At 39.9% G+C, this 17,235-nt stretch overlaps 1 protein-coding gene across 1 annotated transcript in view; it reads left to right on the forward strand.

Annotated features, from left to right (window-relative positions):
- The first annotated feature begins 4,983 nt into the window (after window positions 1-4,983).
- The window catches only part of ARHGEF7 (Rho guanine nucleotide exchange factor (GEF) 7), a 76,314-nt gene continuing 64,062 nt past the window's right edge, over window positions 4,984-17,235 (forward strand). The window contains exons 1-4 of the mRNA XM_009577396.1: window positions 4,984-5,018; window positions 7,246-7,330; window positions 11,576-11,706; window positions 14,242-14,443. Coding sequence (XP_009575691.1) covers window positions 5,013-5,018; window positions 7,246-7,330; window positions 11,576-11,706; window positions 14,242-14,443 — 424 coding nt within the window. The 5' untranslated portion in view covers window positions 4,984-5,012. The remainder of the gene's footprint in view (window positions 5,019-7,245; window positions 7,331-11,575; window positions 11,707-14,241; window positions 14,444-17,235) is intronic.

Here is a 17,235-nt window from a genome sequence, read left to right on the forward strand (position 1 = left end):
TGCCTGTAGTTCCAGGAGTGTGAGCTTCCTTAAGCCTTAGTACTCAATCATGTATTAATATGATACGTCACTGAACGTCTCTCTCTCTGTGGCAGCTGAGATTATCACTGTGTGGTATCATCTATAAGATTGAAAACCTACAAAGCAATTTGAAAGTGATTTAGGATGAAAGTGTGAGAGATGTAGTTCTTGTTTTGCTGTGCAGGTAGAAATTTGGAACAGGCTTACGTTTTCTTACGTGCTTATACAAATGTAGGCAGTGCTAACCTTTCTATTTCTATTTTTTAAATTACATCTTGGTTTGCTACTACTAGAAGTTTATGGTTAAAAATACCAAATTCTACGACTTTCTTACTAAAGAATTCATTTGAGTATACTAACTTGCTGTGTCACATTCTAAAAACAGACAGATTTGGAAAGTCTCAGAAATTGTACAGTTCATCTCCAAAAAGGAACTTAGTATTTCTTTGTGTAGATTTTTTTTTTTTTAATGCCACTTCTGCTGGGGTTGGTGAAAAATAAGTTGTATATGTGGCAATGTTTAGATGTTGACTTTGAAGCAGTGGCTTAGGTAAAATGTTATGTAGTAGTTGAAATTCATGCTCTGCAGAATCATTAGTGCTTTGGTGCAGCTGGTTTGGGCAAAAAATTCTTGGAGCTGGAAAGCTTTAGTACATCTTCAGGGACTCTAAAATAAGGGTTTTTTTAACCTTTGTCCTCTTCAGATTTGTGTTGTAAATGTTTATTTGGATACATGCATGGGCACGCAGATTTGCACACAGACACTACAAACTTCCGTATGCATTTTTATTGCTGGTTGTGCCTGCTTTTGTAGATAAGATACTAGGTCTTAAAAAGTATTTTTAGTTGTAGGAATTAAATAAAGCTTTCTAGGTGATACAGGTTTTTTAGTACAATTAAGTTTTTACTTTTGAGGAACAGGTTTATATGAGCAGTAAAATTTATTCCAGATCTCTTCTTAAGTTTTGTATGCTTTACCACTGAGTTTTAATTTCTCTTGTGAACTGGTACCGAATCACACAGAAATCCTGCACTTGCAGGTCTGTTCTCCCAGTTATTTTCAAACTTTTCCTCTTGCCTTACTCTTTAATTTTTGAAACAGAACTTAATTTTTTTTAGCTTGCCCTTGTGCTCTGCAGACTAGATTTGGGCAACATTATGCTTCATAGAGATTTCCAGAACACTTGTAATCATCTCTTCTTCTCCCCCCGCCCTCCCTTCCTCTCTCAGTTGTCATAGTTCCCTGCTTTTCTTATCTCTCCTTTTACTGCCGCAGCTTTCAGATGATAATTCACAGCTCGAGGAACAGCTGCTGCATAATAGCTGAATGAGACAGCTCCACTTACAGCTGACCTAATGTGAGAATAAATGAAGAAATTTGTGCTTTGCATGTAGGCTTACCTATGGGATCTTTTTTCCAGCTTGGGCGTATTAGGTGTCATCACAGGAAGGTGGACCGTGGATGGCTTCCATAGCTTCCCCTTGCCAGCTGCTCTAGGGGTAGAAATACGCTGGGGGTGGTGGCGCAACGAAGCAAGGTGTTGGAGTTCTTAATGTTTTTCAAGAAGGTCACCTGTTTCTAACTGTGAGTTGCTTTTTTTCCTACCACTTGTTTATTCATGCTCCCATGGCCAAAACTGCCGCAGCCTGCGCACTAGGAACAGGTGGAGCGACACGTTGTATGTGGTCATGCTGCGCTTTGCCAAGCCACCCTGCTCATTTCCTTTCATTTCCTCTGGGTGAGCAAGCCAATGTTCTTGTAATCTTTTGCGCTAGGGGCCCCGGGCCACCAAGCTGAGCTGGAGAGTGTCCTGCCAGTTTAGTACACACAGCCTAGGGGGTACAGCTTATTTTGGGGCTGGCTGGCGAGGTTAGCAGCAGCAGCCCTATCTGTGCTGCACAGATGTCTGTCTGGGCTGCTTGTAAGTGAGCTCCTCAGCTGCTGCAGTTTATGGTGCAGTGCTGTAAAGAAAGCTGTCACCTATTTTTGTCAGACAGATGCTTAAAATGTTAATGTTCACTGAGAATACTGTACCTGTGTATATTCAAGGCACTAGTCTAGCAAGGAAATACTTACTAAGAAAAACCTTTCTATTTTACTCTTAACCAGTACATGAACTTTTCTTACTATGACTGTTAGATACAGCCTTGCTGATGCTCTGGTAGTTTAAGGGTACAAGCAAATTAAGATTGGTAGAAGACACATTTGAAGAAAAAGTGTGTATCTGGAAGCTTGGCTGAACCACCCCCATTTTTTTTTTTTTTTTTTTTCTGCCCTGTCTCCAGTTGTAGACCTTGCCTTATCAGGAGAAATACCTTAATTTAAAAATAATTCCTCCATAACTGGCTTCTGACTTAATGGGCTAGAAGGGGGTGGATAAAATAGTATAAAGGATACTTGAGGCCTTGAAACTGACTGATTTGAGGAAAAGAATGCTGCTGCAGGCTTACTGTATGCCTTAGTCTGCTCTCACCAGGTATATTCTCAACCTTACTTTCTAATTTCCTTTTCCTTTCACTAATTCCTCAGTTAATGTTTTCCCAATTTCAGTAGGTACTGGTTGTTGCAGGGGTATGAGGGACGAGCATTGCTGTGTTAGTATTATTTCCTTATTTCTATTAGATCACTAACATCATTTGAACAGAAGTCTCCATCCACTCAGGGTTAGTGGTTTAGATGACTTAAAATGACCTGAAAGTATTACCATGGCCATTTTGGATGTGATGGAGTTTAAACAGATGCATGCAGAGGTCAGTCTTGATTTAAAATGAGAGGATGGATTTGGTAGTTGAACAACTATATGTGGATGAAACGGATCTCTAAGGCATTTTGTCTGGTGTTTTAAGAAATATCAATGATGGAAAAATCAATATGGCTCATATGAAATGAATTTAAAAACTGGCTAATTAATAGGCTTTAATACAATTACAAATGTGGAATGACCATCCAATGTACACCTTGCTATAGGGGATTTGCTGCCATTGGTACTCAACCATGTTATTTAACATTTCACTAATGACCTGGAAGAGGTCATAAAATTGTTATCAATAAAGTTTGCAGCCAGTTGAAATCCTAGGGGCAAAAAATGCAGGCATAATTATGGAAAGCCAGGCCTTGTATATTGGGAATTGGTGGAGGGTGTTGAAAAGGAAGCCAGAATCTGTGGGTCAGGGTAGGCAATCAACAGGCTTTGGCAGTCAGTGTCCTGTGACCGAAAGGGCCAGCGTGCTCTTGAGTGTGTGTGTAGTGTTAAGATCACATAAGACCCCTTGCCAGACCTTGGTCTGGTCTCCTTCTAGAATACAGTATCTGCCTGGGATATTGATGTGTCAGACGTTGAAATCCAGGAGAGAACAGAAGAATGTGAGAAAGATGTTAAAAGAACAGGAAAACAGGCAGATAGTAAGAGGCATACGGGGATGAGCCTGCTAAGCTTTATGTTCATTGATTCCCAGCTAACTATTTATAAATTGCAAAGTGTTCCCAATGTAAGGCTCTTAATGTAGTCCTGGTCTGTCTTTATTCAATAGGTGTGCTTTATGTTAATGCTTCTATAAGACATATCTGCAGGTGGTCAATTCTGTGGAATTTAAAACCAAAGGTATTTTATTTAAATAGTTTGTTCAAAAGGTTTGGCTTGACTGGGTCCTCATCTGATGTGATTTATGAAGGTTTTATACTCGCATCCTGACTAATGTTTTATCTGACTGTCTTGGTGGAAGATACAGATTGGATGAACAAGAGGGTAAACTTCATCACAGGTGTAGAGTTGAGAATGTTGTTTGCCTGAAAAGCAAGGGTGTATTGGAAATATTTTTTCCACAGAGCCTTGTTTAATGTCTATTTATGCCTGTCACATAATGTTTAAAAGACATCTCAATATTTCTAAGGTAATATCTTTCTGAGTGTTTGCATTTTTAGGTTTTAAGAGGTGTTGTAAGCATGTGCAAATTTGATTCACATTGTGCTTCTGACATGATTTGAAAAGTGGATTGTGCTAGTATTAGAGAAGATAATTTAGCATGCAGACCTTGTGTATGTGGTAATAGTTTGCCATATAAAATTAACTTTGCTTGATACTTGGATCTCAAAATTCAGCCTTGATTCTTGCAGTCGCAGAATTGGGGATATTGTATGGGGGGGATGTTTGTCATCCGGTGACATTGAATAGGGAAGTTACTGAATGACTCTTTCTCACATCAACATATGATGTGTAAAGAGTCAGTACTCACAGTTGATCTGTCCGTAAATACCAGAATGAAGATGGTAGTCCACATGCAAGTCAGACTTCTCTCTAAGCCTGGAGCAGACTGTTTTCTCTGGCAGTCCCATGGAAGCTCCTCTTAAAGCATCTTAATGCTTTTACTCATGTCAGAGAGAGTTTTCAAACATATTGTGAAATGAGCAAACCTCCACTAAGATAGAAGAAGGGTATGAGTGTTTGGTGGGTTTTTTTGTTGTGTGGGTTTGTGGGGTTTTTTTTGTTTGGTTTGGTTTTTTTGAAACAAGGTTTTTATAATCAAGTAGTTGAGCTCATAACGAGTTAGCCTCAAAACTTTAGAGCACCTGAGCTTTCTTCCTCACTTTTTATCTCTCTAGATTAGTTTATGCTTAAACATTTGTTAAGTCAGGAGAAAATCTCTCTGGAGGGTGTCGTGTCCCCGTCCCCCTCTATCAAGTGCTACTAATGAACATACTGGCCATAAGCGTGCTGAGGGTGGCTTCCTGTCAGAATTGCTTTATGTAAAATCGCAAGGAAGCAAATGTTTCTCGTATCCTCCCATTGTGTGGTTTCCTGTGAAGTAGCAGACTGGATGCATGTCCTGGATACAGGCTTTTTTAATGGCACTATACGTGTTGGGATGATCCAATCAAATCACTCTTGGTATCCCCTATAGTCTTGGTGTAGCAGGAAACGAGGCTTCCTCGCATCCTGTTGTTCTGCAGTTAGCCTGACTTTGGAGAGCTCTTGGCTCTAGCAGAATCCAGAATGAAGGTGAGCTTAAAGTGGATTTAGGTTTTTTTGTTTTGTTTTTTAAATTTTTGTAAGTTAAGCTATAGTTTCTAACTTTTTTCTTAAACATTCCTTTTTTTAACAGTCCTTTCTCTCCCCTGTAGTACCTTTCTGATCCAGTTCTGGTGTCTGCACAAATGCCTGTGTCTCTTGTATTTCTTTTTTTTGGGATCAGAGCCATTATTTTGAGTCTATTCATACTTTCCATTTGCTTGTTTAAAAGCTACTGCCATAAGCATATAGCTAACAATGAAAATTTTACACCACTCCTGATGCTTTCTTGTTCCCTAACAGCTTTATTATTTCAGCCCCCCACCCCCTCCCCGAGCAGTGGTTAAGCTATCTCCAGTCTGGGTTTGCTTTTGTGTTCTGCTGTTACCTTATTGGTATCTTTTCTCATCTCTATTATAAATTATGCTATTAATAAAACTGAACATATTTTTAGTCTCTTTGTGTAAAATCAGATAACTTATTTGCTTAGTGTCTTTTATTGTGCACATAGTTTTAAAATATTTTCTCATGTTTCAGGAAAAACCCTACAAAATTCACATCTAGGCAATTCTCTGGTCCCTCTCCTTGCTCCTTACAGCTTAAAATAAAAAAGAGTAGTATTTACATTTTCTGTAGCCCAGTGAAACTTGGTGAAATAGTTATTTGATTTATTTTATGTAAGTGATAACTGCTTGGAGTATATTAGTGTTTGTCTCCACTTTATTTTGTGTCTGTTTTGTGGCATTGCTCTTCTGAGCTGTATATGTACTCCCTGAGCTTGAGAGATGTCAGCACCTGTACAGCTGAGGTAGAACTGCTGCTCGCTGGGACCAGAGATGATCTTCAGTCTGAGGGGAAAAAATGTGCATGTTAACATATGCAAGTACCTCAAATGCTGTGAATGCTTTTGGGAGATTTTTTTCCTTACTGAATAATACTGTCATTAAACATTTCCCAAATCTGCTCTACCTTTGTTAGTGGATCACATAACCAGTCACAACCGGTCTGGCAGTCCCTTCTGTGGTTACTTTAGGTAGCTTTCATGAAAATTTTCACTTCTCTTGGGTTTAACCAGCCTCCCTGTTTCTCCTTCCAGCCTTCCTTTGTCCCTTCCTCTCTTGTCCCCTGGGAATATGGGTTTTTCCTCTCCTGCCTCTGAAGGCTGCTTTCTGGGGTACAGGCTTTCTGATGGTGCCGGTGGGATGGGTCCGTTATCAGGAAAATAAACAGGTTTTTGTTGACTTTTTAGATAAAAGCAGCTATGCTGCGGGGAAACTGAATCTCTTTCTGTTTCTTAAATCAGTTGGAACAACTGTAATAGCTGTCTTATTGTCCTCTTTCTAGTCTTGCACAAGGGAATACTGTGACTCCTTTCAACCTATGCAGAATCTATTGCGAGAGCTGTTTCCATGAGACTTTGGATGAGTGTTTCCATTACCTCAGGCGAATATTATGGGTCTTTTTTTTTTTTTAATCTTCTCTTTTCCCCCTGAAAATCCAGATGTTTAATGTCATCACCCAGTGCTTGAAAGTTACTGCAGTGTTTTCTACAAGGTAGTTTGAGATTTGGATCTCTTTCCCACGGTTAAAAAATAAAAATAAAATAACCCCCAGCTTTCATCCCTCCCCTTCCCAAACCTCATTCTCCATCTAAGCTATCCAGCAACTTCACTCTTTGTAAAATTAATTTATTTTCAGGAATGCTGCCTTCCTCTGTGTCTTGTAGAATAAAGAGATAGCATGCATGTTGTTGTAGTAATTTAAAAAATATTTTACGAAAATCAGGTACAATGCCTGTGAGCTGCTACAGAAAAAGGAGAGTATGCCAAGAGTAATGGTACCCAGTAACTTTTTTGGCCAAACTGTCTGAGGAAAGCTGCTCTCTTTTGATAATTATGTTTCATTCAACTTTCCTGTAATTTATATGACACTTTGTATTTTTAGCTTATATGTTCTTCATTTTTTCTCAAATCCAGCTGTTTCTATATTCTCTTTCTATTTAAAAACGAGTTGGGTTCCCCCCTGCCCCCCCCCCCCCAAAAAAAAAAAAAAAAAAACAAGGGAAAAAACCCCACAGTTTTACTGGTCCATGACAGCCACTGAACAACTGACACCTTGATCAGGCAATAGCTTCTACAGTCATGCTTGCATGATAGCATAGAAATGCTTAGTTTAAAGGCTTGTTTCTATGACTTACTGTATGTTCTTTTGTTTTCAGACTTTTGATGCAAATGACCTGTATCAGGGACAGAATTTCAGCAAAGTTCTCAGCTCTCTCGTGGCTTTAAATAAGGTGACTGCAGGTAAGTAGATTCTGGTATGTCCTGGTGCTTGTTTACCTTACCTTCAACTTACATCAATGTATATTTATACCTGTTGCTATACTCATGATAAAATGAACATGTGCAGTGTTTTAGAAGAGTTTCTTTGTTGCAGTTTGTTGTTATGACTTTGGCAGTGGCCTCTCTGGATTCTCTCCTCTTCTGCAGAAGGAAGCTTTGCAGTGGAGCGAAGGCTGAGCCTTTTAGCTAGCAAGAATTCTTAGAAAAGGGCCCCATCTTTTTTTCCTTTTTCCTTTTTTCAGTTTGAAATACTAAAAGTTGACTTTTGCCTCTGTCATTCCCATGTTTGAACACTTTTGTCAATGTTTTGTTGTGTTGTCACCCCGCTCCCTCATTCCCCAGCACCATCCTTTCTTGACAGTAACAAAAGGATAGCCAACATCTCTGATCCCTTAATCCACGCATGTTTCACTTAGGTAGCAGCTAGAAGTTACAAACCACCTACCTCAAATTCTATGGGAGGGAAGAGAGTGCTGTAGAAATAGCACACAGGTGAGAGGTGTCCATGCTTTGTTGTAGGGTGAGGCTGTACTAAACAATGTCAGCTGGACCCTGGAACAGTCAAGAAATGTTAATATCGGTGGCCCTTTTTGCTGCTCTATGCTGGGGTTTTACATTGCCAGCAACAAGTTCCAGTAATGGTCATCAGGTTAGAGTCTGGTGAGAGATGATTATTTAAAAATGGACCATGCTAGTAAATTTTTATGTGGGGAGGAAAAGGAAGCTGATAGAAAAGTCAGTGGTGGATCAGTGTTACTTTGTTTAATAATAATATGATAAGTATCTTGTCACTTTTATAATACTCCTCTGGTCCATTACAACAGATTTTTTTTTTTGTGTGTGTGTGGCATTTTTTTTCTTACTTGCATCAGAAAACACCCCTTAGGAATGAGTTTTACAACCAAATTCTTAGTTCTAATGAATGGGCATGGAGTAATACTATTGGCGACTTTGTAGCTGCTTACACTAGTTGAAGATACTGCCTTTCATCTTAACTGCAAGTGCAAATGTAAACCATTTCAATACATCTTTAAAGCTGCTGTACACTGACTGTAGCTGTCTTTAAAGGGGAGGAAAAGTGTGGCTGTTTGGTCTGGGCATCAATAGATTAATACCCACATCAAAAAGCCACAATTGCAGCTGGCCTTAGAAAGGACACAGGCTGATCCTTTTCAGGCGGGGTGGTGGTGGGATGGAAATCAAAAATCAAAACCACATGTGAACTGTGGTGTTGCCTCATTCCTAGGAGCAAGCAGAGCTGCATAAATCTTCCTGACCAACTGTTTTTCCAGTTTTCTTTAATTGGGTGACTATGTAGAAGGCATTTTAGACTTTATCTCCCTGCTCTAGTACTGGAAGATGGCTTTCAGATCCCCATCTGGGTCTGCAAGAATTTCAGGTATACCTGTGTTCACACTCCATCAAATTCTTTAAGTTCAGGAGGGGTAGGATCAAGGTACCAGTTGCTGTTCATAGACAGATAAGGGGAGAGGAACTGGTATAGGGAAGCTGAGATGATGGTGGAGAAGAAGAAAGGGTGTTACAAACCCTTGAAGTCTTTGGATGGATGGGTAGAAGTGTGAAGCTTCTGTGAAATCTACCAATTAATATTTGTCAAACGTGCACATTCTGTTGCCAGTCAACAGAGTTTTTAGCAGCAGAGTTGAATTCTTTTCTGACAATAGTCCCATTGAGAAATTCATTGAACATATTTATTTGGTATTTTAATGGAAACTTTAATGGATACATGGGGTCTGCAAGCCTTTTAAAGTCTATAAAAAGTTCAAATTAATTTAAAAGTATTCAGATATTATTGGTAACAATATTTGCAATTTGCGTGTGGTTTGTTTGTAATAATTTTCCTTCTTTTCAGCTCAGACCCATGCAGTTTCTAATTCAAGCCTCAAAAGGTGCTCTTGTGTTGGTGTGTTAGACCTGCTGTTGTGAACTAGAAAATTTCAGGAATCAGGCCACACTTAAACAATTTCCAAGTAGTGTGTTTTAGGGTTGCCTAGAGGCTGGACCACACTGCCATGAATAAACCTGATCCTGTTTTCCTAGGTGAACTGTGTCAAGGTGTAATGCTGGATTTGGTGGTGTGTCTGTTCTTCTACTTGATTGCAGATAGGAAACATAGCAAACTGGACATGGAGATGCTTCAGATTACTTACAATCCTTAAGTTCTATTAGTTACTGATGGTTACAGCAACTTTAAAGTTTTTGGGAGCATTACAATTAGCCATAAAGTTATGATTTACAAACGAAGCCCATGATCTAGTCCCATTTCTCTCCCGGCCGTCTGTGAAAACAAAGATGTAAGTTCTTTCTGTAATGGACTATAATCACCAGTGTTTATATTTATACAATGGCCTTCAAATGCTTTTAGGAAAGCAGGCTCACAAAATGTGAGGTCTTTTATGACTTCAATGTGTAACGATACTATCCATACAAAATATGCAACTTAATATGAATAATTATAATATTGCACTACTTGGCTAGGGTGTGTATATTTGTAGTTTTTTTTGAAGGATAGTGATTTTTGAAGGATGACAAAGACTATTTAAAAAGAAGTACCCGAGGAAGGTGTTCTCTGCTCAGTCACTGAGGACTTGGAGCATCCTTTGTCAACACTTTTTCCTTCTGTGTTCATGTCCATCTAAAACCCTTTCCCTCCTCCTGCATCTTGGCTGCTGTTAGATGCCGTGCTGAAGTTGAAAGGCTTTCCAGTTAAGATGAATCGAATTCTCCCTTCAGGTTTGACATGGAACAGCAGATGTGTTTTGTTCACCAGTCTCCTCATGGGACTGCACCTGTGTGTATTTCCCTGTGACCAAAAATAACTAGGATTGCATAATCGTTGTCTGCTTTAGTCTGAAAGTAACTGAGAGACTGTAGTTGTGTGTGCACACCTCTGATGGAGGTAGAGTGTTGGAAGCAAAGCAGACTACTAGGGAAGAGAGTAACAGAGGCATAAAAACCAGGAGAGCAGTTGGGATGCTCATGTAGTCTAGTGAAAACATCTAAGTTTGGGACAGAAAATACTGCATTGCTTTTGGGGCTCCTTGAAGCTCAGATGCTCACTGAATGATTTCCTTGTATGTGGGAAAACATGAGGAAAAGGAATGACTTGCCATACTCGTGCAAAGGAGCAATGTTTGTCTGCTGTAACATGTCAGCTCTGCAAGGGCCCTGGGAGCATCTCCCTCCTGGGGGTTTGTCTGTGAGGGCTGGGGGAGCTGGTGCAGCCAGGAGCAGCCCCCATCCCACCATAACGCTGGGGAGAGGCTTCCAGCAGCGCTGCGGGAGACCATGGCCAGCACTGACCCCGGCCCTTAGGAGCCGCTTTCGGTGGAGCCTGTCCCCTGTCTGGCTGTGGCCTGCTAATCCGCATGAGGACACCCCACCCGTGGGTGGGCCAACACCCCATCCCCAGGCAGGTGCCCAATGTCTGGGGCTGGGGCTGCCCCGGTGCCCCAGCTGCCCCGCTCCTGGCTGGGGCAGTGGGATGAGCCCTGGCCTGCCACCCCCTCGATGTCTCCCGATCCACAGGGAGCCCGGCGGCACCCTGACAGCACGTAACACTGCCCTTCAGATGAACATCTCTCAAATGGGTGTGCTTCTCGGAGTAGAGACAAATGAAAGAGAGGAGAGGTTTTGGGGGGGGTGCTGTTTTTATCGAGCAAGCAGCTTTCTTCCTTTCTACTGCTCCTATCCCTCCCCCTCCCTCCAAAGAAGAAGAAATAGCTTAGTTGGCAAAAAAGGGACGAGACAAAGGAACGTAGGAAAAAAGACAGTGGAAGGAATGTTTTAATTGAGAAAGAGATGGTGGTGGTGGGGGAAGAGCTAAGAAACAGATGTGGCTGGCTTTACTTCAAGCAAGTTTTATGCATTCAAAATTCTTGGCCACTAGCTAAAATTATGCTGGTTAATTACCTTTAAACAGACTGGTAGTGAGTAGGAATGGAGAAATACAACCCTACCCTCCTCTTCCTAAACAGCTCTAATTGTTTTCCTGTCTGTGTGGGTAAGAAACTGCCAGTGTCTCAGATTTCAGATCATTTATTGCTATTTTTTTTTAATCTTGAATTATTGAACAGCTACAGATACATCAAATCTGCTTTAAGCACATGAGTTTTACAGAAGTAAGCAGAAGTTATATGCAGATTTCTCAAATTCTAGTATTTACTTTCTTTTTCCCTCCTACAGACATAGGGCTGGGCAGTGACTCTGTATGCGCACGTCCCTCATCTCATCGGATAAAATCTTTTGATTCTCTGGGATCCCAGTCTTTACACAGTAGAACTTCAAAACTGTTTCAGGGACAATATCGGAGTTTGGTAAGTTCTAGAAGAAATTAAACATGCTGTGGTGTGATTTTTTTTTTTTTTTTTTTTCTTTCAGCAAGATTATAAGTAAACAATAGTGTAGCAAAGTAACTGTTTCCTCTTTCTCACCTCTGTATTTCAAGCCTGTGACATTCTATTTTTGCAGCTTTTCTTACGATGTTCCAAAATACATGCAGCTTTCTGTGAACTTCTAATTATTTTTTTCCTCTCTTACCACTCCATGTTGTCTGCATACACAGTATCTTACTGGATTTATTTCTTACTTTTCAGTATAAGGACTTGCTTTTTCAAAGGCAAAAATCTCATTTTCTCCATGACTGTGAGTTTAGGGATGATGATTGAAGGATATTCAAACCTCAGCAACGGTGGTACCTTTAATGTTGGCAGTATTGGTAGTTATTTCCTGTTTTCTGTTATGTTTCAAGGTGAATCCTTCAACGAGCCTTCAGGTAACTGAGTGGTATGGGCAGTTGTTTTACAGTACAGCTGAAATCAGGATGGAGTGCTGTATTGAAACTAACTATGATGAAAGGTGCTTTTAGTGACTAAAAGGTTTGCAAGGAGGGTTCAGATCCCTACTGTAAACTGCTTTTTCCATGCTTGAAGGAGGCTGTTTTGAACTATGTGATGATTGCTACGTGAAACTTTAAACACAGTGCTCTTCTTAAGCTTTCTTAGGTGTGGTTTGATGTGTTTTCTCTAGTAGCAGAGCCCTTGCAAGTTCTTGCCCTAGGCCACTAATTCCAGCTCCCACTCTGCTGTTCACCACCCACTTAGTTCTGTTGATGCAACTGTTTGTGGGATTAGCTGTTAGCTGGATTACTGAAGTAATCAGAGTTTTAAGTACTTCTATCACTTTGGTGATCTGAGCGGCTCTGCAGAATGTTGCAAAGGGGCAGAGAAGTGCGAGGAGGGAAAGAAAGCTAGTGGCCAAAACCTGGGATATTCTTAGTTTGGTTTTGCTGCTGTAGATGATCAGTTTGGAACTGTTCTCACCAAATTTGTGCTCAGTTTCCTCTACTGGAGAGCCATCATGGCAGAGTAAAGGGACTGTAGTTGGTGTCACTGTACAGTGTTGCTGCTCATTTTGTGGCTTTTTACCGTTTACTAAGGCAAAACTTTTTCTTGAGCAGTCATAGAGGATGAAAGCACATGATGTGCAAGCAGAGGACTAAGGCAGAGGCACTTGTTTGAAAATGTGCTGATCTAATTGTCAGACATTGTGAATTGCCATATCCTGGGGCTTTCTGCATGTTTTCAGAGTTGTGTTGCCTTCATTTTCTTACAGTTTCTCAGCCACTAAAAGTCTGATTGTTAAATTGATTTATGATACAATAACATGACTGCTGTGGATATGAATTAAGCTGACATGTTATATGATCCCAGTGACATTACGTAGTACGTCTTTTAATCATCTCATCTATATAGACAACATGTAGGTGAAATTCTGCTACCTGGATAGCTGACTAGGATTGCTTACACAGTCATTTTCTCACTAAGTTATTTTTTGGTAATGCAGGTATTGATCCTTCCTTATGATAGAGACAGACGTGATTTGTAGTCCTGTTCTCTCAGTTCCAGTGCAATGGATTGTATCTGGATTATTTAAAGCTGTCCAGTTATTTAGCTTTTTTTAGCATAAAAGTTTGTCCTAACTCTCATGAAATGCTTAAATGATGCAGATATTCAAAATTGACATCCAAGAACAAAATGCCGAATATGAACATCATTAATTTGAAAGACTTCTAAGAAGTAGCTATTAACATTTAGTTGTTACGATAGAGCGATAATCTGCCTTCACATCTGTGATAGGGGATGAGCATATATATATATATATATATATGGATGGACAGCTGCAAGTCTGACATGCTGCAGACTTGCAGCTTTGCTAAACTTGAGGCAAATGATTTGTGAGTACTTATTCAATGTAAATTGCGTAACTGTTTCATGGGTTTTGTGGAAGAATGCTGTCCTTCTCCATTGGCAGGCCATGGAGACTTGCACATTCAGGTGTGGAACCTTCCAACCTGATCTGTTACGGGGGTCGGGGGAAGTTTTAAGCTGCAAACTCTTTATTTATATCCAGAATTCAATTAAGTCCAACTCAGTTCTGCCCTCTTCCCAGCTGGGAAAGTTTTAGAAAAAAAACTCTCTAATGTAAAGCTGTTGTTTCTTTGTAGTTGCCAAAGGCAGTTCCAATTTATGCTATATATAGAAAACAGAATTTGATTTTTTTGGGGGGAGTGAGAATGATTCTCATTTTAGCTCTGTTACCCCCTTCTTATTTGAAGGGGCTGTAGTAAGACGATATACTCCCTGGACTGATACAAATCCATAGATTAAAAATGACAGAAATGCTGGAAATGGCAAATCATCCCTTACAAATGCTTAGAGTAAAAACATGTGGGGAGTGTTGTGTGTGGAGGAGAGGCTATTTCCATTTTATGGATACTCCTGTTTTGTTCATGGAATAATTGTTTAAATCTCTAACGTGATCTTTTTGTTCTTTTTATTCTTGCTTACTAGGACATGACAGATAACAGCAACCATCAGTTGGTGGTGAGAGCAAAATTTAATTTTCAACAGACAAATGAAGATGAACTTTCTTTTTCAAAAGGCGATATTATTCATGTTACAAGAGTAGAAGAAGGAGGCTGGTGGGAAGGAACTCTAAATGGCAAAACAGGGTGGTTTCCAAGTAACTACGTACGAGAAATAAAATCAAATGGTGAGTTTTGAAGGAGAGCATATTTGTACAAATTCTTGCTTTGGGTAGAGGTTGATAGTTGGTTGATTCATTAAAAATTGTAATGCTTTTTGTTTAAGCTTGACTGTATTTACTGAACTTCATTCACAATAATCATTAATACTCAGGAACTCATACTCCCCCACCCCAGTTCGCTATATAGAGTGGTCTAGGAGTTTTGAATTAACAGTAAGCATGCAGAAAATTCCCCCATTCTGTTACTTGTCTGTCTGTCTCTGTCACAGTTGGGCTGCTCTGACTTCCTCAGTCTAAATTCCTAGAATGCTGGATTTTGGCTCTGACGTACTTTGAATTGGTGCTTTGGGTTTAAATAGTGAGAAGTTTCCTGCAAATCTCTTTAATAACAACAAAACCAAACCAAAACAAACCCCCTGAAACCAACAACAAACTACAGCAAAAAAAATCTCTAAACATGTCCCATTACTTAAAGGCAAACAAACTCAGGAAAAATCCCCAATTCTACCAAATTCTACTAAAAGTTAGTGACAGTTTTTGAAAGATAATGTGTTTGTGATTTTTCTTTATTGTTCATGTGCCTTCAACTTTTCTTTATACAGGCTTCACTCTTCCACTGAAGTTTTATTTTGAACTTCATACACTGAAAGTGCCTTCTGTAAATGTCATCTTCATGACTGAATATCAGAACTAACATTGCTTTTTAATCCACCAGGACCTTGACGTGGGTGACATCTTCTCTCTCTGTCTCTCTCTCCGTTTTAAACACACATCTTTTGGGCCATGCTAAAATCATTGGCATGACTTTTTTTTTTTTTTTTAGGTAGCCATACAGTTGCGTGATTGCAAACTGAAGTTGTGGGGGTAAAACTCCATTTTTAAACTTACTCTTTCTCCTCCACTTGCATCCTCTTATTTTCTTCCTTGATTTGCTCTCTACAGTCTGTTTTTGCAGAATGCTAGAGTCTTAGATCTGTGACTCCGTTGTCATTTTCAACTAGATCCTCTTAGGCATAGTCATGATGTAAGACTTAACTTTAATATTCTTCAGAGATCTCTCAGATGCAGCTTATCCTAAAAAACAATTCCTGAAGCCTATTTTTTCTTGTCTGTAGTGTTGTAGCAGTCTCTCTCAGCCATCATGACTATCTCGTCCCATCATTATTCATTTAAAATATTGCTGCAGAAGTCTTGTTTAGATTTCATCAGTTTTGATCTCCTCTGACTCCTGAGACTGGAACCTGGGTCAGCAGTTAGGCTCCAGAGTGAAAGTAGTTTTTAACAGTGAACATATGAGAACCAAAAGTTGCCAGCAACTGAAATTAAGGTTGGTTTTGTTTTTTTAAGAATACTTCACTTGGGTAAAGTAACTCTCCTAAACAGGAAAACCAGCAAGCTGTGGGGCCGACGTTAGTACCAAGTGCAGTTTGATTCTTGCCAGTCCTTGCAACCCTGTCCCATTCCTGGGGGCTGAGATGAACTGCTTCTAGTCCCTGGTTTAACTTTCACTTCTCACCATCAGAAAAGTTTTATGCTAAGCTCTTCTTTTCCCTTTGCTGTATAGGTATGTTCCCTGTGCTATAAGGGCTTGCTCCTTCTGGCTTCTGCGAGACCTCTTGCACTCTTGGAGTGTTCTCGCATATGTTCAGTTGCTTCTATGGAAGGGAGTATGTGCCTGCGCCTTTCTCTTTCTCAGGCAGTTGAGTTCATTGCTTTTGTTTTATGTGCATTTACTGACTATTACGAAGTTAAAAAGACTGACCTGTAGCTCTCTAGCTTTCTCTGTTCTTCTCCTCCTTTTTAAAGACAATTACTGTGTTTGGCCTTTTCCAGTACTTTATGGAACTTCACTTATCCTCTGTGGTTTCAAACATGGATGTAGTTAGTTCTCTTACTGCCAGATCAGCACAGCAGGTACTGTTTAATTTATCAAAATACTAGTTTTAACCTGCTTTTATGCCTTTGTAGGTATGTGTTTGAATTGTCTGAAGTTGACCTTTTTATAATGAGGATGGGCGGGTGGTAGAAGGAAGCATGGCATATTAAGAGCTTCTTGATGTCTGTTAATAACTCTTCTTCCCTATTGAGTTGCAGATCAGCTTTCCCCCTTGATGTATGTATGCTGCGGAATGTTTTGTTGCTGCTACCTTTATGTCCATGTTAGTTGTATTTCAACTGGTGACCTGACTACTTCTAGTTACTTTTGCTTCTTTTTGTGTAGGTCACTGTAGTATTTGTGATATTTGATCATGTCAATTTGCATCTACTTTTCCTGGTCTTTCTTTGACATGCCCCTAATTTTTAAAGGACTTGTCGTTCTTGTGAGCCTTTTCTCCTTACATTGTCACTAGTGGGAATCCTTTTTTTACCCTTATTTTTAAGTTTACTGAATTCTTCTTACTTCAAGTTTATTGTTCTCATTTTGCTGCTCTCTTTCTCTCTCTTTTTTGTTTTCCTTCTTTCCCTTTTCTTGGTTGTTTCCATGGAATTTGTTATGAACATTTCTATTCTCAACTGATTTCTACTTTGTGGGTAATGTTGAAGGTGCTAGAGAGAGGGCTTTTCTGTAATTCTCCTCCCTTCTGTATCAGAGCTCATTGCCACTGTGTCCTGAGGCTGGACTTCCTTTGTTCTGCTGTCCTTGTTGAAACAGCGATGTAGTGCCGTTTACCACGAAGCTCTGAAGTTAGATGAATGGCTCTGATGGGTGTTAGTGGCAAGTTTCATCTAAGTTATATGTATGGGTTGACAGTCTCTGTGGCACTCCTGTGCCCCTGCTCATTTTTGCTAGTCTTCAT

Source organism: Fulmarus glacialis, unplaced genomic scaffold (assembly GCF_000690835.1).
Source record: "Fulmarus glacialis isolate BGI_N327 unplaced genomic scaffold, ASM69083v1 scaffold7815, whole genome shotgun sequence".
Classification (NCBI taxonomy): domain Eukaryota; kingdom Metazoa; phylum Chordata; class Aves; order Procellariiformes; family Procellariidae; genus Fulmarus; species Fulmarus glacialis.